Here is a 27,968-nt window from a genome sequence, read left to right on the forward strand (position 1 = left end):
AAATCGGGATATAATGATATCTTTGTACCATTTATTGTAATATTCTCAAGGCATCGTGCTCCCTGCAAAACATGATGAGCATTCCCAATGCAAACATGAAAGAAGAAAATGCATCTCTCATAAACACACAGAGAAACCATTTCTCAATATACTCCTTTATATTGCCACTTCAGCTTTTTATGGAGCTCCGACAATTCTAATGTTATTCTGACGTAGTCAGTTTTCGGTATTTTTTGCTTTATCATTATTAGCATTCTTCTTTTGCTTAAGATGATACATATATAGACAAGTAGGGATTTGCTCCAGGCCATTCCTCCCTACAGCCAAACACTGGGTGCCAAAGGCAAACGAGCCATCCACACTCTCAAACTCAATCTCAATGTAGGGATAAGGAACCACTGTACACCAAAAGGGTTACTGACATCCACTTATATTGCATTAGACATCCACAGGCATTAGAGTGATTGTTCCTACCCCAGGACCCCCTACACACACACACACACATATTTCACCCATTAGGACTTAGTTGTAGAGTTGGGAAGTTTCATAGTAATGACTCTTGATGTTTTATACAATAAATGTGGACGTTGGTGATCCTTCAAGTTTGCCATACCTTATTCCTACAATTATACAAACAATCAGGTCCATAAATATTGGGTGTCGACACAATTCTAATCTTTTTGGCTCTATACCACAATGGATTTGAAATTAAACAAACAAGATGTGCTTTAACTGCAGACATTCGGCTTTCATTTTAGGGTATTTACATCCAAATCAGGTGAACGGTGTAGGAATTACAACAGTTTATATATGTGCCTCCCACTTTTTAATGGACCAAAAGTAATGGGACAATTGGCTGCTCAGCTGTTCCATGGCCAGGTGTGTGTTATTACCTCATTATCCCATTTACAAGGAGCAGATAAAAGGTCCAGAGTTCATTTCAAGTATGCTATTCGCATTTGGAATCTGTTGCTATCAACTCTCAATATGAGATCCAAAGAGATGGCAAAAACATTAGGTGTTCCCAAATCAACAGTTTGGCAGTTAAACATCTTGTTTCTTTCATTTCAAATCCATTGTGGTAGTGTATAGAGCTAAAAAGATTAGAATTGTGTTGATGTCCCAATATTTATGGACCTGACTATATTGTTTTAAACCTTTAGATCACATCCACCATGTCACTTATTCTTTTTTCCAAAACCAATATTTCTTTCCTGATTTATTTTTAGGTAATTCCAAATAAGTTATAGGAATGTAATTGGTGCACAAAATTGGTGTGCATGCCTTTACTTATCATGGTCAAAATAGAGGTAGATTCAGGAGAAATCCAGGGTGAGTCTAATAAGTCCATTGCTGCCGCTAAATGAGCCAGCACAGAACCCCACCTAATGCAGGATACTCGGAGCGGGACATCACATCCACTTGTGATGCTATTTGGAAAACACCCCTGAACTTTAATCTTTACATTTTTACTCTGCCCTCTCTGTTAGGCCTCATGCACACCGGATGTTTTTGGATGTTTTTATAGCTGCTGTTTTTGGCTTTTTTTCTACAGTCAATAAACTCTCCAGCATATTATCCTATGTGTCCATGCACATGTAGGCTGTTATCAACTGTTTTTGGCTGGGGCATTATTTGGCTGTAAAAAAAAACCCAAAACTAGTGGGTTCTGAGAAGAGTTTTTCAGTTGTAAAAATGCTCTAATGTTAAAAAACGCAGATTTTTAACATTTTTGATCCCATTAAAAAAAAACGGTAACGCTAAAAAACACTGAAACACAAAAAAAACGCTATTGCAAAAACACTGAAAAACGTTGAAAAACTCATCGCAAAGCTACTGGCATTTTTATAACGTTATAATAACAACCAGGGTGCATGAGGCCTTAATCTTTTAAACACTGCCATCTGTGGGCCCCAGTGAATCACATGTTGCAGGATTAAGGAAGACTGGTTCAAAAGATCCCAAAGGTTCATGACATTCCATGATTCAAAGCACTGGCTCTTAAGCCTTGTACACACGATCGGATTTTCCGCAGACAAAGCATCAGACTTTTGTCCGAAGGGCATGTGTCGTGAACGTGTCTTGCATACAAACGGTACACAATTGTCGGCCAACAAACACAAATGTAGTGACATACTAGACGTACTACGAGCCGATAAAGAGGAAGTTCAATTGTCATGTGCCACGCTTTGGTTTCCTTCTGCTAATTTTGTGTTAGTAGAAGTTTTGTGAGTGTTGATTCACGCTTTCCAGTTCGTGCTTTTCACAGTTCGTTTCTGATGGCCATTCGTCAACCAGTCATGTTGCGGAATCGGAGGAGAGAACGTGTTATTGTTGGGCTTGGAGTTATTGGTTTGACCCAAGTCCAGTCCAGGAACGGGAGGAGGAAGATTTCTTGGACAAAAAATTGGTTGCTTAATCGTGACCAATTATTTCATATGCCTTTTTTCTGCGGGAGCTTCAGGAGAATAATCCAGATGATTTTCTTTTCTTATCTCCAGATGACATACCCCTGCTTTTACCATCTCTTGGCATTGGTGACCCCCTATATTGGGGTAGAGAACCTCGGCTCTCCAGCTGTTTTGAAACTGCAAGTCCCATGAGATATTGCAAGACCCTAACAATCACAGGTATGACTCCTAGAGGCAGAGGCATGATGGGATTTGTAGTTTCAAAACAGCTGGAGAGCGGAGGTTCCCTACCCCTGCCCTATATTAAGAAGCAGGATACATGAATGCGGCTTGCCATCACTCCTGAGTAAAGGCTCATAGCCACCTTGCTATACTTGGTGATGGGGAGAAGTCTCCAGGACCTCAAGTTTACCACTGGGATCTCCCCCGCAGGCTCTGGGACACATTATTCCAGACCCTTGCTCAGCCATTATTCAAGTCCTGCAGAAGGACTATATTCAGGTAAGTTTTTGCCTTTAACATCACATTCTATGTATTTAATGTTTGTTAATGTATTTATTAATTTCTTGATTCCATAATTAACATTATTGAAATATGTTCTCTTTATTCTCATGCATGCTGTAGGCTTTTCTTGCTCCTTTTTTGGCCTACATGCATCGTTTCCTTCACTAACCTCCCCAGCATGCTATCCTGGGCCCATACACACATAGCCTAGTAACTTAACAATGTATTTTGTCAGCTACATTTTTATGCTTACCCTAAACACCCCCTAAAATGTGTCCAAATGTTATTGTTTTGCTCCAATTCAGGCAGAGTGCAAGAGGTAATTTTTTTGGGCCCAAACTCATTTGTAACCCCTCCCCCCAAAATGCTAAGTCAACAGATACAAATACTCTATATGCTGCCTTTGGCAAACCCATAAACACTAGCCCTCTTTTGTGGTCATATTTCTGTAGAAATTCACCCAACCTTGTAGTGCAAGGGCCTGCCCGATTACCTACAAACTGTAACATAGACAGTTTTTGTCTCCTATTATATTGATATGTAATGAAATGTCAAAATGTGCTCCAATTTTGACAGTGTGTATCCATAGTTTTAGATTATGACACTTCTTACCTCCCCTGGGCTGCCAATAATGTAGGTAAGGAGGGGCTGGCTAAAGTATCCCAGATTATTTATACAAACAGCTCTCATGGAAGTGGAGAAGGTTACCTGTCCAAAACATCTACCCATTTCCTCCCCCCACCAGAACATTTTGATAATGTGCCACCAGAGGGGGAGATGAATCGGATAAGTCGACCTTACCCTTTTGTCTTTAAATACATATTTAAGGTCTCTCCTTATGTTGGCTAACCATGTCTGTTTCAAATCTGCTTGTAATGCTATGTGCAGAAGTAATCATTTTTATTTTATTTTTTTAATCTATAGTTTCCTTCACACCCACAGCAATGGCAGGACGTTGCAGCCCAGTTCCAGCACCAGTGGAATTTTCCCAACTGTGGTGGTGCCAATGATGGAAAACATTTCTGTATTGTCCCACCACCCAACTCGGGCTCATAATATTTTAATTATAAGGGCTTTTGCAGCATAGTCATGCTAGCTTTAGTGTCTGCCACATATGAGATCCTGTATCTGGATGTTGGGAAGAACAGCCACAGCTCTGATGGAGGAGTCATTATGCAGACAGAGTTCTACAAGCGGCTCCAGAATGGCACCTTAAACTTGCCACCTGCTGAGGAGAATATTGAGGGCCTCAAGTTTGTATTTGTTGCAGATGAGGCCTTTGCTCTGGGGGAACATCTTATGAAGCCGTTTCCTATGAGCAACCTCACCCCAGAGCAGGGAATATTTAACTACTCTCCTGCCAGAAAGGTGGGTGAAAACGCATTTGTCATCCTCATCAGTCATTTCAAGCTGTTTTTAACCCCAGTTAAACTGGCACTGTACAAAATCAACCATGTTGTATTGTGCTGCTGTATCCTCCATAATTTTTACAGAGGAATGCTAGCAGCTACCTTGCCACAGTACCAACTGATGCAGAACCTACAGTGGCAGGCCCAGCTGAAGAGGCTGCAGCCCAGCCACCTGTGTGCGTGATGACGTCTCTCTAAAATGACCATGCTGGATTGCCCTCCCAAAATGCAAGAGATCTACAGCAAAAATACCTTGATTGTTTTATGGGTAGAGTGGCAGTGGCTTGGCAGCAAATTGTAGCTAATCATGAATAATATATTTCTTTGATCATAAACTCCTATTTAATTTGAACTACTGTTGTCTGTGTTTGTTATCTGTCTAATATGATCACATTTTTATTTTGGCCACGTGCTCCAATAGTGCAAATATACCTTATTTGCTACATGAGGGGACAATATCTTCTTCAGCTAAGTTTTATGGTATGCTGTGGGTCTGCTACACACACACACAATGTTTTTTGTTCTTAATGGATCTAATGCATGAAGTTCAAAAACATTATGCCTTTTTAACTCTTAAAATTTTTTGGAGGGCTAAAAATTGCTGGAGTTGGTCACATTTTAGGAGCATGTTGTCACTGTAACTACAACTACTTAACAAATACACCAGTATTGAGCTTTGAAATAAGCCACACATTTTTTAGTAAAGAACAATTTACTCAAAGAACATTCACATGTGCGTTTTAAGGTTTTAAAACAAGCCAACATGTATCTTTTGCATTATTTCCCCTTTTTTGGGGCTAAACAGTCATGTTCAAAAACATTAGATACACATCCCAAATTCAGGAACTTACAAAGTTCAATTTTGGTAAAGTGAAGGCCAAATGAGACATTAGTATCGCAAGACTGTGGATGTTGCCTTCCTCATATAGGGTGATCTCTCCCCTTTAAAAGCCAAAATTTGAAGCCACATACAGGTGGAGGCATTACAATTAAATTACCCTTATGATCCCATGCCTCAAATGTGTGTAGTTCCAAACAACTTTTTTTCAAAACCCACAAAACACACAGTGTGTCAACATGTGCTAACTCCCATCACGGGGTATCAATGGACGTGTTTCGGGGGTGCTACCCCTTCCTCTGAGAATTGTTAGTTATGAGGAAAGGGTTGCACCCCCAAAATGCGTCCATTGATACCCAGTGATGGTAGATAGCACATGTTGACACACTGTGTGTTTTGTCAAACTAGATGTATGGAAATAAACACATTTTAGGCATGGGATCATGAGGGAAATAAGAATGTTAAGGCACAATTTGGGAACACCTTCATATTTTGGGTTTTATATTCTTTAAAACTCCAAAATATTACAATTCACATTAGGGCAGTGTTTCCCAACTCTCCTCCTCAAGATGCAAACCCATGTCATGTTTTCTATACTTGTAGAATTTCGCACAGGTGATGCCATTTTAAATGTTAGTAATTCACACAGTCGTTTTTAGACTGAGAAAAATACAGAAAACAGGACCTGGTGGGGCACCTAGAGGAGTGGAGTGGAGAAACATTGAGTTCGGACACTAAACGTTCTCATTTAAAGTCATAAAAACATGGTAAATATTCAAAGTACAAACAGGAGCCAACAAGTGGAACAAGAAACTTCCAAACAGGCAAGAGGAAATTAGAACTTGGCAAGCATGTCTACAAAATCTCTGATTCTTCGTTGTAAAGCAGTCTTTTATTTGTTCCAGCTCCTTCAAACAATGCACCATATCTGCACTCATTCGGCCAATTGTGCATCTTGGAAGATCATGACCTAGTAAAAAGACAAAAAAGGATTACGGTAACAATGGTCAAGTGGCTGAGGATCTACACAGTGAGTTATGGTCGAATTCAGGAAATATTTACCTACCCAACCTATTTTTGCTTACAACCTGCTTGCCGTTCAGACACCTACACTACTAGGAATGTACACAGTGCAACTACTCAGTAATCTTGGCCCTGGTGCCTGGGTCTCCAAACCTCGGGTACCTAGCAAAAATGACAGCTTCTTCTACCTCTTCCTCCTCCATGCTAATGTTAAGGCACTACATACTTTGCTAATGTCTGGAGTGGATGTTTGGTTTATTCAGCTAAACACTCGACATGCAGACACATTTGATGCCAGATTCCAAGAATACTTACTTGCGCAAACAAGAGGCTCCCAAATACTTCCTCTTTGGGGTCGCTTTGGCCGAAGTGTGACTTGCGTCAGGGCATTTGATGTCCACAACGGACTGGTCTGTGCTGGGTCCAGGAGTCAGATCCCATGCATCCAAACCCACATCCTGGGTGAGATGACCACACTCACTTTCCTCTAAAAAGAAACAATACACCATTCATTAATCCACCCCTAGTCCCATCTGTTTATAGCATCCATTTTGCTACATTAGTTGACCAACCTTGTACTTGGTCTGATGACAATGTTTGCTCCTGACTAGTGGACTCCACCATGCTGCAGTTTTTTTTTTACAGTGAAAAATGCATAGAAAAGTGAAGGCATTGTCATTTTACAGAGGGCAAACACTGGACAAGTGCTAACATTGAAAAAGTTCTGCAGTTCCCCCCCACCCTCTTGTCTCCAATGGGATTGGGGATATATGATGATCATTCTAGCAGGCATGACTCTGTGTGACTGTGATCCCTGGGGCCTCTCCTCTAGGCATGTCTACACTGGCAAGGCTGCATTAATGAGGTAGTGAGGCATCCACTGATGAGGCAGGCAGCAACCAGTCGCATGGAGAAGAGAGATGGTCATGCCCCATCGTCATGACGCACTAAGAGCGGAGTTTCACGCATGCACGGTGTATATAAAGCCATAACGTGCGGTCGATCGAACGGCCGTAGGAACGATCTTGGAGTGGAGGATGAATGATTGCCATCGCCAACAAAGGGACGAAGGGACATTTGGGCATAGGTGATTAGTGGCCTATAGTACTTATATTTTTGGCCTAGATTGGGAGCAGCTTATTAGTTAAACCAGACATGATGTTTTGTCTTGTGTTCTGTCTTGCAGGCATCATATCATGACAGATAAATTTACCTCGCCCTAGTTCATTGACCTGTACCAGGAGCTGCCCTGTCTCAAGAAGGTCAAGCCTACTCAAATAAAATTTTAAGGAAGGCAGCGATGGAGAAACTGCTTGAGTTGATGAAGCCAGGGTGCCCCAGTGCAGACATCAACTATGTGAAGACAAAAATCTCCAACCTGAGGCACACACTTAAAAGGGAGCACAAATTGATGGACTGACAGAAATCAGGAGCATCAGCAGAAAACCTACAGTATATGTTCACAGGCTGTGGTATTACAGCAGCCTGCGGTTTATGTCTGACCAGACAGAACCCAGGCCATCGCTGTCTACACTACCTTCGACATCTGCTGAGGCCACAGTTCCAGAGGTCCTGCTGCACAGGGAAAAGATGTGGAGGAGCCCAGCTTGACTCAGGTATAGCATTGTTGAACATATTTGTATCCAAAAATACAGTGATGATAACTAGACCTTATTGTTAAAATATATCTTCCTTAACAAAGTGGTTTCCATATCAATAGACGATAGTAAGAAAAAATGATTTGCACAAGAATAAAAAATGCTGGGTCAGAATGATAGTCTTTTCTATTTGTTCACATACAATTTGCAACAGTGAGGAGATCAAAATTGTGTGTGATTGATGACCAAACCCTTAAAAAATATTCGAATTACCGTATTTATAACACGCAATTTTCCCCCTTAAAATTAGGGGAAAATCACGGGTGCGTGTTATACGCCGATCCTCCACCATTTTGGAGCCTCTGGGGGGCTTTCAGCCGCCTTCGGCCCTTCTCATCGGCTTTCAGCCACCTTCAGCCCTTCTCAGGGGCTTTCGGCCGCCTTCAGCCTTTCTCATCGGCTTTCGGCCGCCTTTGGCCCTTCTCGGCGGCTGAAAACCACCGAGAACGTCCAAGAGCAGCCGAAAGCTGACAAGACATGCCGAAGGCAGCTGAAAGCCGGCAAAAAGGGCCGAAGGTGGCTGAAAGCCAACGAGAATGGCCGAAGGTGGCCGAGAACTACCGAGCACCGCCGAGATACACAGGACATCTCGGCGGCACCATTTTTAAAAATAAAAGCTGAAAATAAAACTGACAAGGCTGAAAACTACACTGACAAGGGGACAAGGGTGCAATGATGGACAAGGCTGCATGACAAGGCTGCAAATGAAACTGACAAGGCTTCAGATGGGCACTGATAAGGCTGCATTGATGGGCATTTAAATGTAAGTTTTTTTTCCTTAAACTTCCCTCCTAAAAGTTTTTTTCCTTAAAATTCCCTCCTAAACCTAGGGTGCGTGTTATACGCCGATAAATACGGTATGTCCCATTTTCATACACAGGAAAGTGTCAGTCAGGAGGAGTCCTTGGCCAGCAGCCAGACGGAGTCCCAGATCCCTCCCCTTGCTAAAAGGGCCAGGAAGAGCAGGAATCTTGATGAGGCCACAGCTGTCTTCCTCAGTCAGGCTACTACCGCACTGAGGACAGACCCAGATGAGGCTGAGGGATAAATTAAGGCAGATGGACTGTGAGCAAAATAGAAGGTGTGAGGAACTAATCCTGCAGCTCATCAACAAGGGGATTAGGGGACAAATATATGAAACCACACACATTTCTGATTTTGTGGCCCCACATCTACCACCTCAACACCAGCATGGTGGTCAGTGGCAATACCAGCCACAAAACCCCCAGCAAGGCCTCTGGACTGGGGATTTCGCCTCTTCACAACTTACCAATAATTTTTTTTTATTTTGGTTGAATAATTATTTTCTTTGGTATATTTTCTATATTTTTTATGCATAGAATGCACTTTTTGGTTAAGTTCTTTGTATTTGGATGGCAGATACCATCTGTAATTAAATTATTTTTTTTCTGCACAATAAAAAAATGTGGAGAATAATACTTGGCTATGTGTTTTACTTCAAGTGACAGTGCGGGAGTAGGCAGTTACTTTAAAGAAAATACAATGTAAAATTAACAATGAACACCAACCTAGTTGTATATTTGAGCTTAAAAACTACGGGATAATGGTGTTGTGGTAACTTGACCAAAAAAAAAAGCATAATAATATTATTCTTGAGATCACTAGAAAAAAAAGCCTTTAAAAATAAGTTTGGCAGAACTCCATCAGTATCACCAGCAAAGCAGCTTCATTATTAGCACAGTAAAGAAGAAGAGAATTGTATGCATTTCTAGATTTCATAATTTTTCGCATCACGAATGTTAATTATGAATGCTAGTTTACAAGACTGACCGCTTCCGGCTCATCCTTGCTTCCGAGCATTCGTGTGTACTTTGGACTTTTGTGTGACGGACTTGTGTACACACTATAGGAAAATCTGACAACAGATTGTTGTCCGCCGAAAATTTACTCGCCTGCATTCCAACATTTGTCGGTGGAAAGTTGGCTAACAATTGAATGATGGAGCGTACTTTTGATCGGATTTTAGGCAAACAGTCTGTCGTCGCACAATTCCCTGTTGAAAATCCAATCTTGTGTACCAGGCTTTAATCTAGATTTTTGTTATGATTACAAAATATTACATTTTGATCATAACCTTATTATGGTCCCAAAAGGGACTGTAGCTTATAAGCCTTTGTGACCTGCAAGTACTTCGGTAGGGCTTTTGGCCAATGTGCTTTTGACTTTTCCAGGCAAATCCTTGGTATTCATCCATCAAAAGATCATTCTGCCATAATGTTCAGCCAGTACCGCTCATCAATGTTATCTGCAGTCTGTTTGCTCAGCAGACATATGTTAGTTTTATATCAATGCTGCATAGAAATTTTTAACAGCTCCAACAGTTTACTCTTACATTCATCCTATATTTTACATAATTCACCAACAAATCAATTATCTGATTTATAGGAAACATTTGCTAAAATATTTACCTATTCAAAGGATTTTCTACCAACATTTGTATTTTAGAATGTTTCAATGGGAAATAAAGCTGTGTGCGGAAATCCTCTCTTTTCTTTCTAACATTTGCTTTTCTACAGTAAACTGGCTAATTGAGATATGTTAAAGTGATTTACTTTGAGGAACTACACCACAGATTTTTCTTGAAACTACACTTCATCTGGACACCACAAATCAAAAAAAGCAATTTAATTAATTTTTAATATCCAAAGGAAACTTCCCCATCCTTCCATGCTTCAATGGTTTATTTTGTTGATAAATCACTTTTAAAACCACCCCCTAGCATTTCTGGTCATGGCCATCTTTGGTAAGGGCAGATGATTCGTGCAGCATTTACTTCCTAGAATCCATCTGCCCTTAGCTCAGGCATGCAAGCAGGAGAGGGTGTGCTTAGCTGAAAAAGCCCCTCCTCCCTTACTGAAGACTTCCTTGCCTAGGCATGGAAACCAGGAAGCAACTGATGAAATGTAAAAAAAAAAAGTTTAAAACACGTAAATATGATATACTATCCTATCTAATAATGCTAGCAGCATAAGGATTAAAAATAATCAATGTTGATTGAGAGAGTGAAGTTCCACTTTAGTCACACATTGATCATTAATTTTCATTTACCAGCATACGCCCCATTCAACTTTCGTCTGACAAATGTTATGGTCGAATTTAGGCCAGTGAACGTGACTGGGTTTATCTCATGTTTATATATATATATATATGCCTCTTATGCTTTTACTAAACCCATACCAACCAAACAAAATCAACTTTTTTGTGGGCAGACCAGCTCAAGATGGATTCTGCTTGTCTGCTATGGGCTACACATTTAAGAATTTGTGCTTTTTTAGTTGTAGATAGAGAGGGAAAGGATTTGTTTTTGGTGTGATTTGTGTGCCTTTATGGGAGATTCGCCCTTACAACAGTCAAAGCTGGGATCTCCCCTCACTTTGGGAAGATTGTCAACTATTACCTGTTGCATCTCCAACCCGATAGTGGTTTTAATGTTGGGTTCTTCAGGGGTGACATGGAAAAATGCCTAAAAATTGCCCAGAGATTGTGAACATGCCATCACGTGGATCAAGCTTGTCTTTTTTGTTGCACAAAGCTACAGGTATTTATTGTGCGCTATTACATCCTTGGCACCATGTTGGCCAGCTGCTAGCATCCTTACATCCGATTACGTCATCAGTTGATAAGGAGCATTTCAGATGCCAGCACAGCATCCTTATTTGCCCCTCCCCTGCCTCGCTCCAACACTGGGGTCAGGTTAGCTGCGTGAGCGAAGGAAACTGAGGGAGAAGAAAGCTGGAATCCTAGTCAGTACCAATGTGCAAAGGTATACTTCGGACTGAGCTTTTGCCCGTTTGTCCCCCAAGGTATTTCTACCACTTCTATATATGATAGCTTCCTTACAACTTCCAGCCAGACTTGTAGGGAAGAGGCCTTTGTCCTAATCAACATAGGCACAAGGTGCTATGCCAGTAGAGCCTCCCCTTACATTGTACAGTACTTCCATCATGTTGAGGTCATGTTGCATGGTATGGTTCAGGAGGGGGAAGAGGGGTTGGCACATGCTCTTTCCCCCCTCCCCTCCTTTTAGAAGGGTCTGCTATGTGTTTTACAAAAATAATGCATTGGTACATGTTCCCCAGGGCAGTGGGACATTATTCATATGAAAATCGGACCTGTGCGGACTAAAAATAGGTAAGTATAGACATCATTTTTACATAGGTTAGGCAGGATGGAGGGGAGAGGGAATTATTATTTTTTTAACACAGCTAGTGTTAGGCTAGAATTCCAATTAAACGAGTGAAGATTTCTAACTCATTTACTAAATCAGACTTACTTCCTCTTATGAATTTTCAGTTCAATTTAGGTAGGCACATACAGTGGATGTTGCTGGGCTTAGTCTTTTAAAGGCTTGGGATGCAGTCAATGTGACAGATGCAACTTGTAACAATTGTGAAAACTGCTGTACTACCTTTAAATCAGTGGTCATCAACCCTGTCCTCAGGACCCACTAACAAGCCAGGTTTTATGTATCACCTACGGGAGATGCAGACTAGAATATTGCAATCAATGAGCAGCAAATGATATCACCTGTGATGAATTTAAGTTATCGTGCAAATCTGGCCTGTTAGTGGGCCCTGAGGACAGGGCTGATGACCACTGCTCTAAATGAATAATACCATACTGTATGTTGTGGTATCCTAAATAATAATGATATTGAAGGGAGATGCTTGCATACATATGCGTTCCCGAAAGGTAACTTAACCTTCCAGCTCTACCCTCCGACTACGGCTCCCGCTTCTTTACTCCAGACTGCTCCTGCTGGCCTACTGTGAAATAATGAAAATACGATCTAAAAGCTTGGTTTTCAAAGTTGATTTAAAAAACAATAATAAACAGAAACCATTTGCCTTTCCCTCTAAGGGTAAATGGTGTATCACAATGACAGGCATTCCTTCCCTCCTATTTAGTGGGTATACTGGTGGCCATTATTGATTAGTCACATTCAATTCCTCACCAAGATGTGGTCAGGAAAAGCAGCCCAGCCCAGATCTGACAACAGAATTGTATGTATAAATGCTTGGTTTTCACACAGAGAAAGTTTTTTTTATCATCAAGCAGTTGTGAAAATACAGATTTCCTTGAAATGTTATATCTAAAACTGTATCCTCCCTTTCCTCGTTGTTATCAAATTAATGTAGAAACTGGAATTTCACAGTACAAAATGCCAACAGCTTTCTTATCAGGCCCTAGCAAGCAATAAATGTAATAGACTGCTAATAAACGGTTCTATTGATGATTTTCGATTTGCATAATGGAAAGCCTCAAGCTAAATGAAAATGCAGCAGCCCATGACAAGCAAAATTGTGAATGTCCTACAGTCTTTAACAAGAGCTGTTTTGTTTTCTTTTATAGTCGTGATGATGTCATTGGAAAGGTCTGTTTAACACGTAACACACTGGCAGAACATCCCAAAGGTATGATCTTTTTTATAGAATTCTAGAAAGTGTCTTGTATGGGTAGTTTTTTACATATTGGAAATTTTCAGATTAAACTTTTTCATGTGACCTCTAGAATCAAATCATATACTGTTCAGTTTAACTCAGAACTAAACTGCTTTTGAAATGTGGGGTCCTCTGGAGCTTTTGCCGTGGTGTGCAAGTATGCTTAGCATATTATTATACTCAGCTTGTAAATGCCATTCTCCAGTTATGTGAAGGCTCTGATCCCACTCTTCAATGCTTTGACGTTTGCCTTCTTTGTTGTCATCCATCTAGATTGGCCAGGTTGGAATGATGTAACGCTTACAAACGTGCATGGGAGTTACTACTCCCCAACACAGGATTGTGGCAGGAATTTACACTGAGCTACTCACACGACCGAACTTTTCGACAGCAAAGTTCCGACTGAACTAATCCATCTGACAATTTGATCGTGTGTGCTCTCCATCGGACCTTTGCTGTCCATAAATCTGACGGACTTTAGAAATAGAACATGTTTCAAATTTTTCTGCCAGAACTCCACCGGACCCAGTTCCTATGGAGAAATTGGCTCGTCTGTATGCTAGTCCGATGAATGAAAACCGTCGCTAGGGCAGCTATTGGCTACTGGCTAAGAACTTCCTTATTCTAGTCCAGTCGTACATCATCACATTCAAATCCATCATACTTTGGTGTGATTGTGTGTGGCCAAGTCTGTTCATTCAGAAAATCCGCCGGAATGCTACCGAAAGTCCGTTGGGAAGACCGTCGGACCTAGTCTGCCGGAAAGTCCGGTCGTGTGTACATGGCATAAAAAACAAAAATGCTAACAGGTAGGGAGAAACTGTTTTTTTTAAACACTGGTTTAATTCTGCTTTGAAAGTGGGAAAAAAATAAATCTGTTCCATGATAGAGCCAAATTTTAGCTAATCCATTTTAGCCTTTGACATAGTTGAAGGGAATGAGAGCCTCTGCAGGTTTTTTGCTGTTTGTGACACCTTCTCCCTTTTGGTGAGTAAATATTTCCCTGTGGGGTCATAGATTGTTATAAAAGAAAGAAGATTAACAGTTGATAAAATAACTTTAAAAATAAAAAGTGTAGCGCTGTGTGCATCAACAAATGTGTCAATGACAATCCTGCAGAGGATAACTCATGAAGGGTGCCAATGTGTAAAGTGACACCATGTGAATCAAAATAATAAAAATATTAAATGTGTACAAACGGAAAAAATTGTGAGTGAACAGTGATAAAGTCCCAGCGTGCTGGCACTACATACTAAATGACCAAACCATGCACTAAATAGAACAATGGATAGATCAAAGTGTGACAATAATTAATTAATATAAATATATATATATATATAATATATATTTACAATGAATAAGTTTGTCAGCATCAAAGCTTGGTATTACACCCCAACAGGGTGAAACAATGGATGTCTAAGATGAATAGTCTGTAAATGAAACCAGTTGTGGATCATCATCTGTTAGGAGATCACCCAAAATTTGCGTTCATCATCCCGGGAAAAAAAAAGAAAAAAAAGATTACAGCGCACACATAAAAAAATGACATTTAACTCCTGCAAGGCTATTTAAAAACACCTGAGCTTATTCAGAAGATATGGGGTTCAGTTACACAATATGGCCATATAGTGCTAAGCTCACTACTATGTCAAAGCAAAGTACTCCATTATCAGTGGGTCCTATGCTATCCATAGAATGGAAGATCCTGCTTCTCTGAACCATGGGAGCATACACTCCTCTAAATGGGATATATATATATATATATATATATATATATATATATATATATATATATTATTATTATATATATATTTTTTTTTTTAAATAATAACTGCAGACTGACTGTTAGATTCTTGCATTCATCCAGTGTGACCTGGTTTATTTTAAGTGGCCCTGGTGCATTAGAAGAGATTCCATTTATGTGCTATCCATATTTCTTTATATGAGCATGACATTGAAATAATTTCTTTTGGTTATTATGGTACACATCGTAGCTGAAAAAAGGACAAACTGTTTTCTGAGAATAGTACAGGCTTCTGGAACCGGAAGCTTTGTTTTAATTGAACAGCTCCCAGTGCAGTAAATTACCATATTGTGTTTCCAATTGTAGTGTGGAAAAGTTTCTCATTTAAAATTTTCCTGCAATATATACAGAATAACTGTTTTCCTTAAGTCGCACTAGCACACAAAAGCTTTTTCTTTGTTAGGAAAGGGACTTAATAAAAGCAGAAGAAAAATGCATGAAAAATGCATCCCTTTAAATCCCATGGAACTCTTCACACTGGTCCTTTGCATTTCAGTTGCTTTTATAAAAGTCCTGCTTGCTGCATTGTTGGTGCATGTTTGGTGTGTTAAAAAAAATGCACCAAAACACACTTCTCCATTGAAATGAATGAAAACCGTGGCAAAAACGCATCAAAAAATGATATTCATTTGTGGAAAGTGCTTTTTCCAGTCACATGTCCAGGGGAAAAACACAATGCAAATGTGGCAAACATGCATCAAAAATGCAACCCACCATTTTTACGACAGGGCAGTGTGAACGCAGCATTTATTTATTTATTTTTTATGGTATGGAGGTGGGAAGAGAGTTAAAATGTCTGTCATGTTTTTTTTTTTCTTGCTGTCTGTGTCACTTTTGGGGAGTTGTCCCCCCCTTACTTCTTGTCTGGTCTTTAAAGCTAAAAGGGAGCAAAATCTTTCAAATGGGGATAAAGACATCCATATCAGACATCTCAACCTGCAAAAAGTCATTTCTGGGAGGTTGGCATGCCTTAAACCGTGCTACATATTGGGTGTGACTTAAATGGGGTGTGGTTTAATAGAGTCTGAGATGACTTGCATGCAGAATGTAATAATGTTAAATAGGGAATATACAGTGCGGAGTGTATGACAGTGGGTAGTATGTGCATGTGAGGAGTGTGGAGTGTACAGCGGTGAGTAGTATGTGCAGGATGGTCTGTAGGGCAGTGGATGGTGTCAGTAGTTCTTTATTTTTATTATTATTTTTTTACAATTTTTTTTTTTTTTTTTTTTTTTTTTTTACAATGATTGGGGTGGGGGTGGGTAGTGGACAGTGTCAGTAGAGAAGTGTGTCAGTAGTTTTATTTATTTTTTCTCTATTTTTTTTACAATTTTGTTGTTTATTTTTTTTCTTGAAATCTTTTTTTATTTTTTTATTTCACAGTGCTTCTGGGGAAGGGGGGGGGGGGCGGAGGAGGAGAGAGTATGTGGCGGTGATGATGTCAGTAGGGCAGTGGATGGTGTCAGTAGTTTTTATTTTTAGTTATTGTTTTTATACAATTGAATTTCTTATTTATTTTTTGTTCACAATGCTTTTTTTTTTGGGGGGGGGGGGGGGTTGGGGCAGTGGACAGTGTTGGTAGGGCAGGATGGTTGTGTCAGTAGTTTTTTTATTTTATATATTTTTTTATAATTACATTTTTTATCATTTTTGTTTACAATTAAATTCTTGGGGGGCTTTGGTGAGCTAACAGAGATCTAACAGACCCCTAACATCTCCTCTTTCAGACAGGGAAAGGGACTGAGGACATTGATTCCCCAGTCCCTTTCTCAGCATCTCCTGTCCTTTTATAAACTGAGCATAGTAACACACAGGTTATTCTGCTCAGTTTTCACAGGACACAGGAGTGATCTCGCTCACTGTGTCCAATTCAGAAAAAGCAGGGGCCGGTAAATGACCAGTCCCTTACTCTCCATTCTGACAGATCGCCACATCTGGCGGGAGAGGAGAGGAGGGAGGCCAGTGGGGGACAAGGGGGGGGCAGAGGAGGAAAACAGGGAGCCAGAGAAGAATGGGGGGGAGAACACGGAGGGGGGCTGGAGGAGGAGGACAGTGAGCTGGAGAAGAAGGGGGGGTGAAGGACACGGAGGGGGTACGGAAGAGGACTATACAGGAAACAGCTGGGGATGATTGGTGCGGCTGGAGGGACAGCTGTGATCACCGATCTCCCTGTATATCTTTTTAGCTGACAGCCACGGGAGGGAGAGAAGGAGAAGCGGATGTCAGCTTATACAGGGAGATCGGTGTTCACAGCTGTCCCTCCTGCTGCACCGATCATCCCGGGCTGTGAAGCAGGGGACAATCCAGGATCAGCCCGTGCGGGTGTCCGGGAGCCACCTGCGAAATGTGGGAGGCTCCCACACCTCGGGGAGACTTGGGGTATCTGTATGCCATATAAACATTTTTTAGTTAATGCAGAACTAAAGTATTCCTTTAGGCAAACACTCTAAAATTTGCAAGTTAAGATTGTTCTGTGTTACCCTTTACATTATCCATAATTCTTAATATTATATCCTATGATGCCTAGTCTGTTCCTCAGCATTAACAGGAACTAATAATGGAGGTCCTACCATCTGTAAGCTGCATGATCTCTTAGGAAATTCTTTGTTTTACTAAATACAACTGTCAGTCAACTGAAAAGGGGAACACAGTGCAGACCTAGGAGTATCCACACTATTTTCTGCAGGTGGTGGTGTGGTGCAGTGAGATGCGATAAAATGCAGATAAGCTGCATAATATCACACTTCAGTGGAAGGCACCGCGTATCACTGCACAGCTAGGGAAAGACACCACAGTGAAATTGATCAAGTGTTTTGCAACCTTCAAATACAGTCCCCCCCCCCCCCCCCCCAAAAAAAAAAGTGTGACTGGGCCCTTATACAAATGTGGGAGTATAATGACATACTAAGTGGGAGGTGTGTGGGAAATGGTTAGAACCATGTACAGAGGTTTATTGCTGTCTGTGTGTTAGACAGATCCCTTGTATTTCCTGTGTGAGGAAACTTCTTAGTGGTGACACGGACAGCAATAATCTCTTAAGAGGTTCTAAATTATCCCCAAAAACAGAGTTGCAGGAATCAGTGGTCTGAAGACACAATATTTGCTCAGAAGCCCCTCTGAAACATGGGACCCGGTCACTTGCTGCAAACTCGTCAGCAACAAGATCACAGGATTGTTTAAAAGCATTTTGCATTTTAATTTTTATTTTTATTTTTTAACTAGATATTAGTGTAGTTATATTGCATGTGTTGTTTGTTTGGCTCACATGTTGGGACTGCAGTTTGTAGTGTCATGGTTGATCAATTCACCTACTGTGTGTAAATGTATTGCCTCAGCTAGCTGGTCCCTATACACCTAGGGAACAGGAAAACGTCCTGTTCCATGTCACGCAACATTCAATGTTTACCATGCTAATAGAATGAAACACATCATCTAGCTCGATGAGTGAGCTCTTTGTGTGACTGTTAATTCTCTGTCTGCTTGTGTCTGTGTCAGATACAGTTACTTTGTTGTTCCCACCTACAAGTGCAATAGATTAATAGACCCAATTTTTGTAGATTATGTATTTTTTCACAAAAAATGTCATGTCTCAAAACACAAACTGAGGTAATGCATTAACCTGCGCAGTACCACACCGAATGCCTCATGTTTTCAAGTAGTTCTGACATCTAGGTGATCAAACACCGCACTACTACTCCCCCTTCTCCAAACACTTCCCTGGGTTCTCTCTTATTCCAGCACTGTGCCCATCTGCACCACAAAACCAATGGCTCCTGCAGGTCTCAGAGTCTTCTGTGAGGCCAGTAAGAGAGAGCAGTGGGAGCCATTGGTTCTTGCTGCTGTCAGTCAAATCCTGTGAGGAGAGAGCAAGGGGTGTGACCGAGCCACGCTGTGTGCATCTATGGACACACACACAACCTGGTTAGGGAATGAGCCTGCACTGTTGCCCCCATTGCACACAGCTTGCTGTGGGGGCACTCATAAGAAGAAGGTGGTAAGGGAACCGCCATAGAAGAGGTAAAGAACCAGCTCTGTGCAATGTCATTGTAAAGAGCAGGTAAGTGTAACTTTTTTTTTTTTGTTTATGTAAAAACTGCTGACACAGGAATGTGAAAATTTACTTTACTATAGGATGTGCACACAGGGCAACAAATGGCACCAAGAAACCATCATGAAATGATTAATGCACATTTATGCAGGTGAAAAGCACAAGGTGGAGGAAGGAATGTTTACCATGCCTTTTAATATCATATCACACATTTTAAACACCCTGACATACCAGAACCAATTTCTCTATAATCACTGGTCCAGACAGACCTCTCCTTGTTTTAAAAAAAAAAAACAGTAGGAGCTAAATGTGTTAACTCCGTCCCTTCATGTGAAGAAAATAGAGGTATCCATAATCTTTAGGAATCATGGCATGTTAGAGGGACCAAAAAAACCTTGAAAATTCTCTTGTTGCTCAATTGATATCCATGTTTTGGTTGAGCTGCAAAACTGTACTGGCATATTACACAATCAGCTTAAACTGATATTCATTGACTTTGAGTATGTATTTGGGTTTTCTTTTAAGCTTTTTAGTTGTAGAAATAAATGAAAATACGCTTACATTTAATTGAGCTTATTCAACAGTCATATTTTTTATGGAAAATCTATTTTCTAAATAGCACTATTTTCCTTTTTGGAAGAACCTGTGTAAGTAACTTTTTCTAATGATTTCCTAGAAGGAGCAATGGATTTTAACCAACAAGGATTTATTTTTGAAGAAAAGAAAGCTTCCTTTACCTTGAGAATTCAACAATCTGAACAAACTTTTACCAAACAAAGAATATTTTCTGTCTATCAAAGGAGATCCTAGGACCCCTGATTAAGCAATAATGTGTTGTCTAGAATTGTGACAAACAACTTGATTGATCTTAAAAACAGATAATGTATAAAGGTTAAATAGCTGTTTTTAAGGTTAATTAAAACCAGCAGTACTATAACTATAAAAATTTCTCTGCCAATGTTTGCTGAAAATAGCAATGTTTCAAGCCATCTTTTGTTTTTTGTTTTCCATCAAGCTCAGAGCATCTCCAAGATTTCAAAAGAGATGAATGTTTACCTTGTTACTGCTAGAAGGGGTGGTGGTCTTCTTTTTATGTGACAAGAGAAATTACACTTTGCTTCAATGTAAAGTAGTGAGTGTACAGCTTGTATAACAGTGTAAATTTACTGTCACCTCAAAATAACTCAACACACAGCCATTAATGTCTAAACCACTGTCAACAAAAAGTGAAGCGAAAGTGAAAATATCCAAATTGGGCCCAATTAGCCAGTTTCCCTCCCCGGTGTCATGTGACTCATTAGTGTTGCCAGGTCTCAGGTGTGAATAGGGAGCAGGTGTGTTCAATTTGGTGTTATTGCTCTAACTCTCTCATACTGGTCACTGGAAGTTCAACCCTGGCACCTCATGGCAAAGAACTCTCTGAGGCACTGCTCCTCCGCAGTCACTTTCTGCAATATTCCCGGGGAAGCAGTATGGAGAACCTGTACACCCTTCTCCTAGGAGTTTCATACCACGAGGATACATATGCTGCAGCATTACTCATAAGAGATTGAATCGGCCCTCTAGTGGTAGAAGTTTATACCATTTGATGATTGTGCACAGAGAAGTGAAGGAGAAGTCCACTGGAATTACTTTCTTTTGCCTTATTATTCCATCTCTGAGGTGAGAGTTCTGGGAGCCTGATCTTTTGGAACATTTGGTCCTGTTCTTTCTCCAGTACTTTTTCACTACACACTTACACTATTGGTGTGTTTATTTTTGAAATATTTACATTGACTCTTGTTTTTCTTCACATTTTTATACATTATTTATTTTTTGTGGCATTATTTGCGCAGGACTCTTTTTTAATTCTACATAAAGATAGCCTAGGCTATAAGAAGATTGCCAAGACCCTGAAACTGAACTGTAGCACAGTGGCCAAGAACATACAGAGGTTTAACAGGACAGTTTCCACTCAGAACAGGCCTCGCCATGGTCGACCAAAGACTAAAATGAGAGAGTGCAAAATCTGGTGCAGCTCAGCATAGAAACCAATCAGCTTCCAGGTTTTTGTTTTGTCAAAGCTTAATTGAACAAGCTGGAGTTAGAAGTTGATTGGTTTCTATTCATAGCTGCACCAGATTTTGCACTGCCAAGTTTTAGTAAATCAACCCCAGTGTCACTTACATAAAAAAAAAACTTACTCCATAGAGGCTATGGTTTCCATACATGGTAATGATGATGGTCAAAAAGCCTGCAACCAGTGGTATACAGTTTGGATTAAATGGCTCTAATAATAGTTTCTACTAGTGGTTTTGGATGTGCATTTGGCTGATGGGGCATAAAGAAACGATTTGTCTCTGCCCACTATCAGAAAATGAGGAATAACTCTCCTATTTTGGGGATATGCAATGAAATGAGACGTGAATTTCTTCTGTTGTAGGAAGCCTTTACTTTTTTATTCCCTTAGTCACTTATCAGCATCACCTGTATAGTTATAACATCTCATTATAAAAAAAAACTTGAAAGAATAAAGTGTGTGAGGTGATTCCCCTTAGCCCTTGTACACACGGTCGGACATTCCGACAACAAAATCCGTCGGATTTTGTCCAAAACTGGTGTTACATACACACGGTCAGACAAAGTTGTCAGAAAATCCGATCGTTCGTAACGTGATGACGTAATTTAGTTACGACGGGGCTACGCTCAGGCTAGTAGCCAATAGCTTTGGTCTCGGAATTTGATCTGAGCATGCATGGCACTTTGTCCGATCGGAATTCTCTACAAACGATCAGAAAATTTTATAGCCAAGCTCTCAAACTTTGTCCGTCGGATATTCCGACGGAAACAGTCTGGTGGAGCCCACACACGGTCAGATTATCCGACAACGCGGTCCAATCGGACATTTTCCATGTGTACAAGTGCTTAGACTCAATGGGCTCATGAGGGGACAACATGAGGAAAAAAACTCTTCTTTGGCTTTAGTCATAGATTATATACCGTATAACCAACAAATCCATTTTACATCCCAGTAAAAATCTAGCTGACCTTTCTAGATTGTAGAGATTGCTAGAGGTTAAAACCCCCAATAACTCAGCAACCACAATCTCCACCTCCTGGTATTCTGCACTGAAGGAAAAAATTCCCAAACTGTTGCATCTTGTCTTTCATGATTAGCTGTGTGACTATGACACCTTATTTAAAGTGGTTGTAAACCTAGTTACACCACTTTTACCTACAGGTAAGCCTATAATAAGGTTTACCTGTAAGTACCGTCAATATCTACTAAACTTGCACAGATTAGGAGATATTCACTGTATACGCGTGCGTACTGAAGAAACGGGCCGCTCCTGCTGTTTGTTCAAGTCCCATGCTGTGACTGGTGGCTCCCATGTATGGGAGTGATGTCATTGCAGCTCCGGCCAATCAAAGCGCTGGATCCCGCGAACCTGCAAATAATTCCAAGAGACATGTCGCTGATCACAGCGGTGTGCGGGGACCGCTGCAGTATCGTCGATCTAAGGTAAGTGTTTCATAATGAGTTAGTATGCAATGCATACTGGCTCATTATCCCTTTGTCTTGCAGGGTTTTTTTTTTTTTTTTTTTGTTTACAACCACTTTAATATCATGTTCATGACCAGGCTAAATGCCAGAGCTTTATTTATTTTAATCACATTTCAGTTTGATCTAAAGGAGACTTACAGTCCTATTAGATGAGAGCTTATTTGCCAGCTAATTTTAACTCTTATGCCTTGTACACACGGTTGGAAATTCCGACGGAAAATGTCCGATCGGATTATATCGTCGGAAAATCCGATCATGTGTGGGCCCTATCGGACTTTTTCCGTCAGAAATTCAGACGGAAAAGATTTCAGAGCAGGATCTCAAATTTTCGAACAAAAAAATCTGATCAGACTTTTTTTCCGATCCTTTGTAGAGAATTCCGATCGGACAAAGTGCCACGCATGCTTAGATCAAATTACGAGACCAAAGCTATTGGCTACTAGCCTCAACGTAGTCCCATCGTAATGAACAAACGTCATCACGTTACGAATGATCGGATTTTCCAACAACTTTGTCCGACCGTGTGTATGCAACACCAGTTTAGGACAAAATCAGTTGGAAAAAATCAGACGGATTTTGATGTGGGAATCTCCGACCGTGTGCACAAGGCATAAGAACTTACATATGGTGATTGAAAATACTTCCCAGTATTGTTGAGGATTTCAACATCAAACATGTATGTCAAGCAGGGGAAGTATGCTTTAAATCTCTTTATGGCGTTTTCAGTGGAATTCTTATGCCGCGTACAAACGAGCGGATTGTATGGCGTACTTAGTCCGTCGAAACACATTTCAGCGGACAATCCGCTCGTGTGTGGGCTTCAGTGGACTTTTTCAGCGTGCAGTCCGGAGTACTAAGAATTTCGTTTTTTTCGAAATTCTGTCCATCGTACTTTGGTTTCAGCGGACAATACGGTCGTCAGTATGCTAGTTCGACGGACTAAGAATGACGCATGCCCAGAAAGGATTTACACGGCGGAAGGGTGCTTTGCTGTGTCTTGGACTTCCTATTTCTAGTCCCGTCGTACGTGCTGTACACGTCATCGCGCAAGCTTTCGACGGACTGTTTGTGTATCTGTGTGTGGTCAAGTTCGTTCAGTGGAAACTACGACGGATTGTCCGTCGGATTGTATGACGGACTAAGTACGCCATACAATCCGCTCGTGTGTACGCGGCATTAGTCATAGCAGATCACAGGCTTTTAAACAGTTGAATGAACTTTATTACAATGTTATCTCTATGAAAAGGTTTCCTAGTTCTGATACAGTAGGGGTGATTTACTGCCTTCTGCAATTAGCAAAATTTAGCTATTTAAAGTCACCCAGTCATATGCAGAGGAATAAAAATAAGGACATTCATTTGCTTGATTTAGGCAGGATTCAGACTTTGCATTGTGAAAATGCAGGCAGTTATGTGTGTGTGTTTTTGAAATGCTTGTTGTGGCATCCTTATTGGATGTTTTTGTTCATTAATGTGCTTTTTTTAACTAATTTCAAAATGTTTTCCCTGCACATGTTTTGCATTTTCTTGCCTGAAAAAACAAAAAAATATATACCTTTGCTGCTCATATAGTATACTGTTTTAAAATATGGAAAACATACTACATGTGCATTTTAGCTTGACCAAATACTCTAAAAGCCCATGCTAAAGCAGATTTCTATTCATGCAGAAATGATATGGAAGTGATTTCACCTAAAAGAGAATGCCAAAATCTCTCAAATCTGCAGTCATATACCGTACTGTGATTATTCTGCATGTGATTTTATAGGCATTCAAGATACTGTATACATACACAAAATCTAAAAAAAAATATTTGTATTTTTGTGGATAATTAAATACGTTCTTGTAGTGTGAACGTGTACGCACTCTTCTCCTCTGAGGAAGATTTTTGAAACTCATCGATTATTGTAGATTGCATTGGATAGCATCAATGTATTTTGGGTGTTTATATTGTTAGCCCCTTTTCTGTCTTGTTTTATATACATAAAATAACTTATTTATTCACCCAATAAAATTATAGTTTTATATTTTGTGTACATATATCTTGAATAGTGATGGACGAACTTCCGACGGGACGTTTCGCGAACGCGGCCGATAGTTTGCGAACCGTAACGTTCGCGGCGGGCCCCATTGACTTCAATGGGAAGCGAACTTTGCAAACCTACAGGTCAAATTTGCAGCCACAAAATAATTACTAGCTGTGCAAACATAGTCCCACCACATGGCCAATGACATAACACATGTATGAGGTGAATCTGGGATCGACAACTACAAGCATTCTTTTTTTATATGTGAAATTGTTGTGACAATTCAGGACTGTGGAGCGCATGAAGGCAATGGAGGAGAGGGAAGGTCAGGGTAGGCAAAGAAGAGGGTGCAGGAGATGATCACCAGCAGCGTGACATACAGCAATGACACCTGCACCGTGATAGAGTCATCTGACACCAGCACCGTGATAGAGAGCACTGACATCAGCAGCGTGACATACAGCAATGACACCTGCACCGTGATAGAGTGATCTGACACCAGCACCGTGATAGAGAGCACTGACATCAGCAGCGTGACATAAAGCACTAACACCAGCACCGTGATATACAGCACTGACAGCAGCACCGTGATAGAGAGCACTGACATCAGCAGCGTGACATACAGCAATGACACCTGCACCGTGATAGAGTGATCTGACAACAGTACCGTGATAGAGAGCACTGACATCAACAGCGTGACATAAAGCACTCACACCATCACCGTGATATACAGCACTGACACCAGCACCGTGATATACAGCACTGACACCTGCACCGTAAGCAGTCCCAAGAGGAAGTCAGCATAGCACAGGGATGGTGGGAGCCCCTCATAATGAGCATAGCACAGGGATGGTGGGAGCCCCTCATAATGAGCATAGCACAAGGATGGTGGGAGCCCCTCATAATATGCACAGCAGAGGTACAGCCCCAGGAGGAAGTCAGCACAGCACAGGGATGGTGGGAACCCCTCATAATAAGCAGCCCCAGTAGAAATATGACCGCTCAATCTCTTCAAACAGGAGGGTACGGGCATATAGTACGATGTGCTTTTTTTGGACAAGGAAGTGAGCCAAATGAAGAAAGAAGGTCTGTGTGCTTGATTAAAAAATATATTGTTTATAGACATATACATGGTCTACTGGTCACATGTATTGAATTCCTCCGAGATCCATGCCTCATTCATTTTTAGAAATGTGAGGTAGTTAACACTGTCGTGAGCTAGGCGAGTACGCTTATCGGTCACGATCCCCCCTGCTGCGCTGAACGTCCTTTCGGACAGGACACTGGACAAGGGGCAAGCCAACAGTTCAATTGCAAATTGGGCAAGCTCTGGCCAGAGGTCAAGCCTGCCCACCCAGTAGTCCAGGGGTTCATCACTCCTCAGAGCGTCCACATCGGCCGTTAACCCGATGTAGTCAGACACCTGACGGTCTAGGCGTTCCCTGATGCTGGATCCGGATGACACCTGTCGATGGGTCGGCTGAAAGAATGACCTCATATCCGAAGTCTCCAACACATCTTCAAACCAGCCTCTTCTTGTAGACGCTGTTGGATTGGTACCCGCAACTCCTTCTCTGGGAGTGGGAATCTGCACGTAAAAGCAGAATGCAGCATTTCTCGAAGCAAGGCCTGGAAGTGCTCCATTCTGACAGCCCTCTGTGACAGCGGTAACATTTCCGTCATTTTGTCTTTGTACCGGGGTCTAAGTACGTTGCCACCCAGTACTGGTCCTGGACCCTTATGCTTTTTATACGGGGGTCCCTATTAAAACACTGGAGCATGAAGGCCCCCATTTGCACAAAAGTGGAAGCGGTGTGGTGGCCTGGCTCCTGCTCATCATCCAGGATAATGTCATCCTCTTCATTCTCCTCTCCCCATCCACGCACAACAACAGGGATCCCAGAAAGGTTTAAAGCATGCTCTTCTTGCTCCTCCTCATCCACCCTGGCACCATCCTCCTCTGACTCCTCTTCAGACTCCTGATGTTCACTTGTCTCAGAGTAGCCCCCCCGGGAATTCATCCAGCATTGCGACTTCCTCATCTTCCCACTCCTGCTCCTCCACAGCTTGATCAATGACACGACGCAATGCACGCTCCATAAAGAAGGCATAAGGTACCATGTCACTGATGGCGCCATGGCTGCGACTGACCAGTTTGGTGATCTCCTCAAATGGCTGCAGAAGTCTGCATGCGTCGCAAATGAGCAGCCACTGGCGCGGTGAAAAAAAACCCAGCTCCCCAGAACCTGTTCTGCTGCAGAGTTCATACAGGTAGACGTTAACTGCACGTTTCTGCTGGAGCAGCCTCTCAAGCATATAGAAGGTTGAGTTCCATCGCATCGGGCAATTGCAAATAAGACGTCTGACCTGCAGATTGTGTCGCCGCTGAATGTCAGCAAGGCGAGCCATGGCCGTCTAAGATCTTCTGAAATATGCCGAGATTTTCCTTGCCTGCCGCAAGATGTCCTGGACCCCAGGGTATTTGACAACGAATCGCTGCACGACCAAGTTTAAGACGTGTGCCATGCATGACACGTGCGTAATTTTGCCCTGTTTCAATGCGCTAAGCAGATTGGCACCGTTGTCACACACCACTTTACCAACTGTCAAATTGAGCGGTGTTAGCCACTGATCTGCCTGTGAACGCAAAGCTGAAAGGAGTGCCGGGCCAGTGTGGCTCTTGGCTTCCAGGCACAACAGACGCAGCACGGCATGGCAACGTCTCACCTGGCATGTCGAATAGGTTCTGGGGAGCTTGGGCAGCGCAGCGGAAGAGACGCAGCGGAAAGGGAGGAGTCAGCCAAGGAGGAGAGGGAGGAGGATGGAGGAGGAGGAGGAGGAGAAGAAGAGCCAGGCCTGCATGCAATCCGTGACGGTAAAACCAAATCTACACAGGTGCCACGGGTTACATGCTTGACGGCCGTCAGAAGGTTCACCCAGTGGGCAGTAAAAGTGATATACCTTCCCTGCCCGTGTTTGCTAGACCACGTGTCTGTGGTCAGATATATCTTGGCACCGACAATGTGTGCCAGAGATACATTCACTTGCCGCTGAACATGGCCATATAGCTCTGGGATGCCCTTCTGTGAGAAATACTTCCTTCCTGGGACCTTCCATTGTGGCGTTCCAATGGCCACAAATTTTCGAAAGGCCTCCGAGTCCACCAGTTTATATGGCAGTAGTTGGCGGGCTATCAGTTCTGACAAGCCAGCCGTCAACCGTTGGGCAAGAGGGTTATCCA

The 27,968-nt window shown here is 41.6% G+C and overlaps 1 protein-coding gene across 4 annotated transcripts in view; it reads left to right on the top strand.

The window, feature by feature from the left end:
• Positions 1 to 27,968, top strand: part of LOC143958914 (ras GTPase-activating protein 4-like) — a 239,161-nt gene that overhangs the window by 98,516 nt on the left and 112,677 nt on the right. For all 4 annotated transcript variants that reach the window (XR_013270144.1, XM_077467902.1, XM_077467900.1 and 1 more), the window contains exon 4: positions 13,217 to 13,278. Coding sequence is in view for 3 of the 4 variants with exons in the window: in XM_077467902.1 (XP_077324028.1) it covers positions 13,217 to 13,278 (62 nt within the window). In the remaining variant the exon portion in view is untranslated. The remainder of the gene's footprint in view (positions 1 to 13,216; positions 13,279 to 27,968) is intronic.

This window comes from Lithobates pipiens, unplaced genomic scaffold (genome assembly GCF_037356315.1).
Source record: "Lithobates pipiens isolate NorthernLeopardFrog02 unplaced genomic scaffold, aLitPip1_a1.2 Scaffold_64, whole genome shotgun sequence".
Taxonomy (NCBI): Eukaryota; Metazoa; Chordata; class Amphibia; order Anura; family Ranidae; genus Lithobates; species Lithobates pipiens.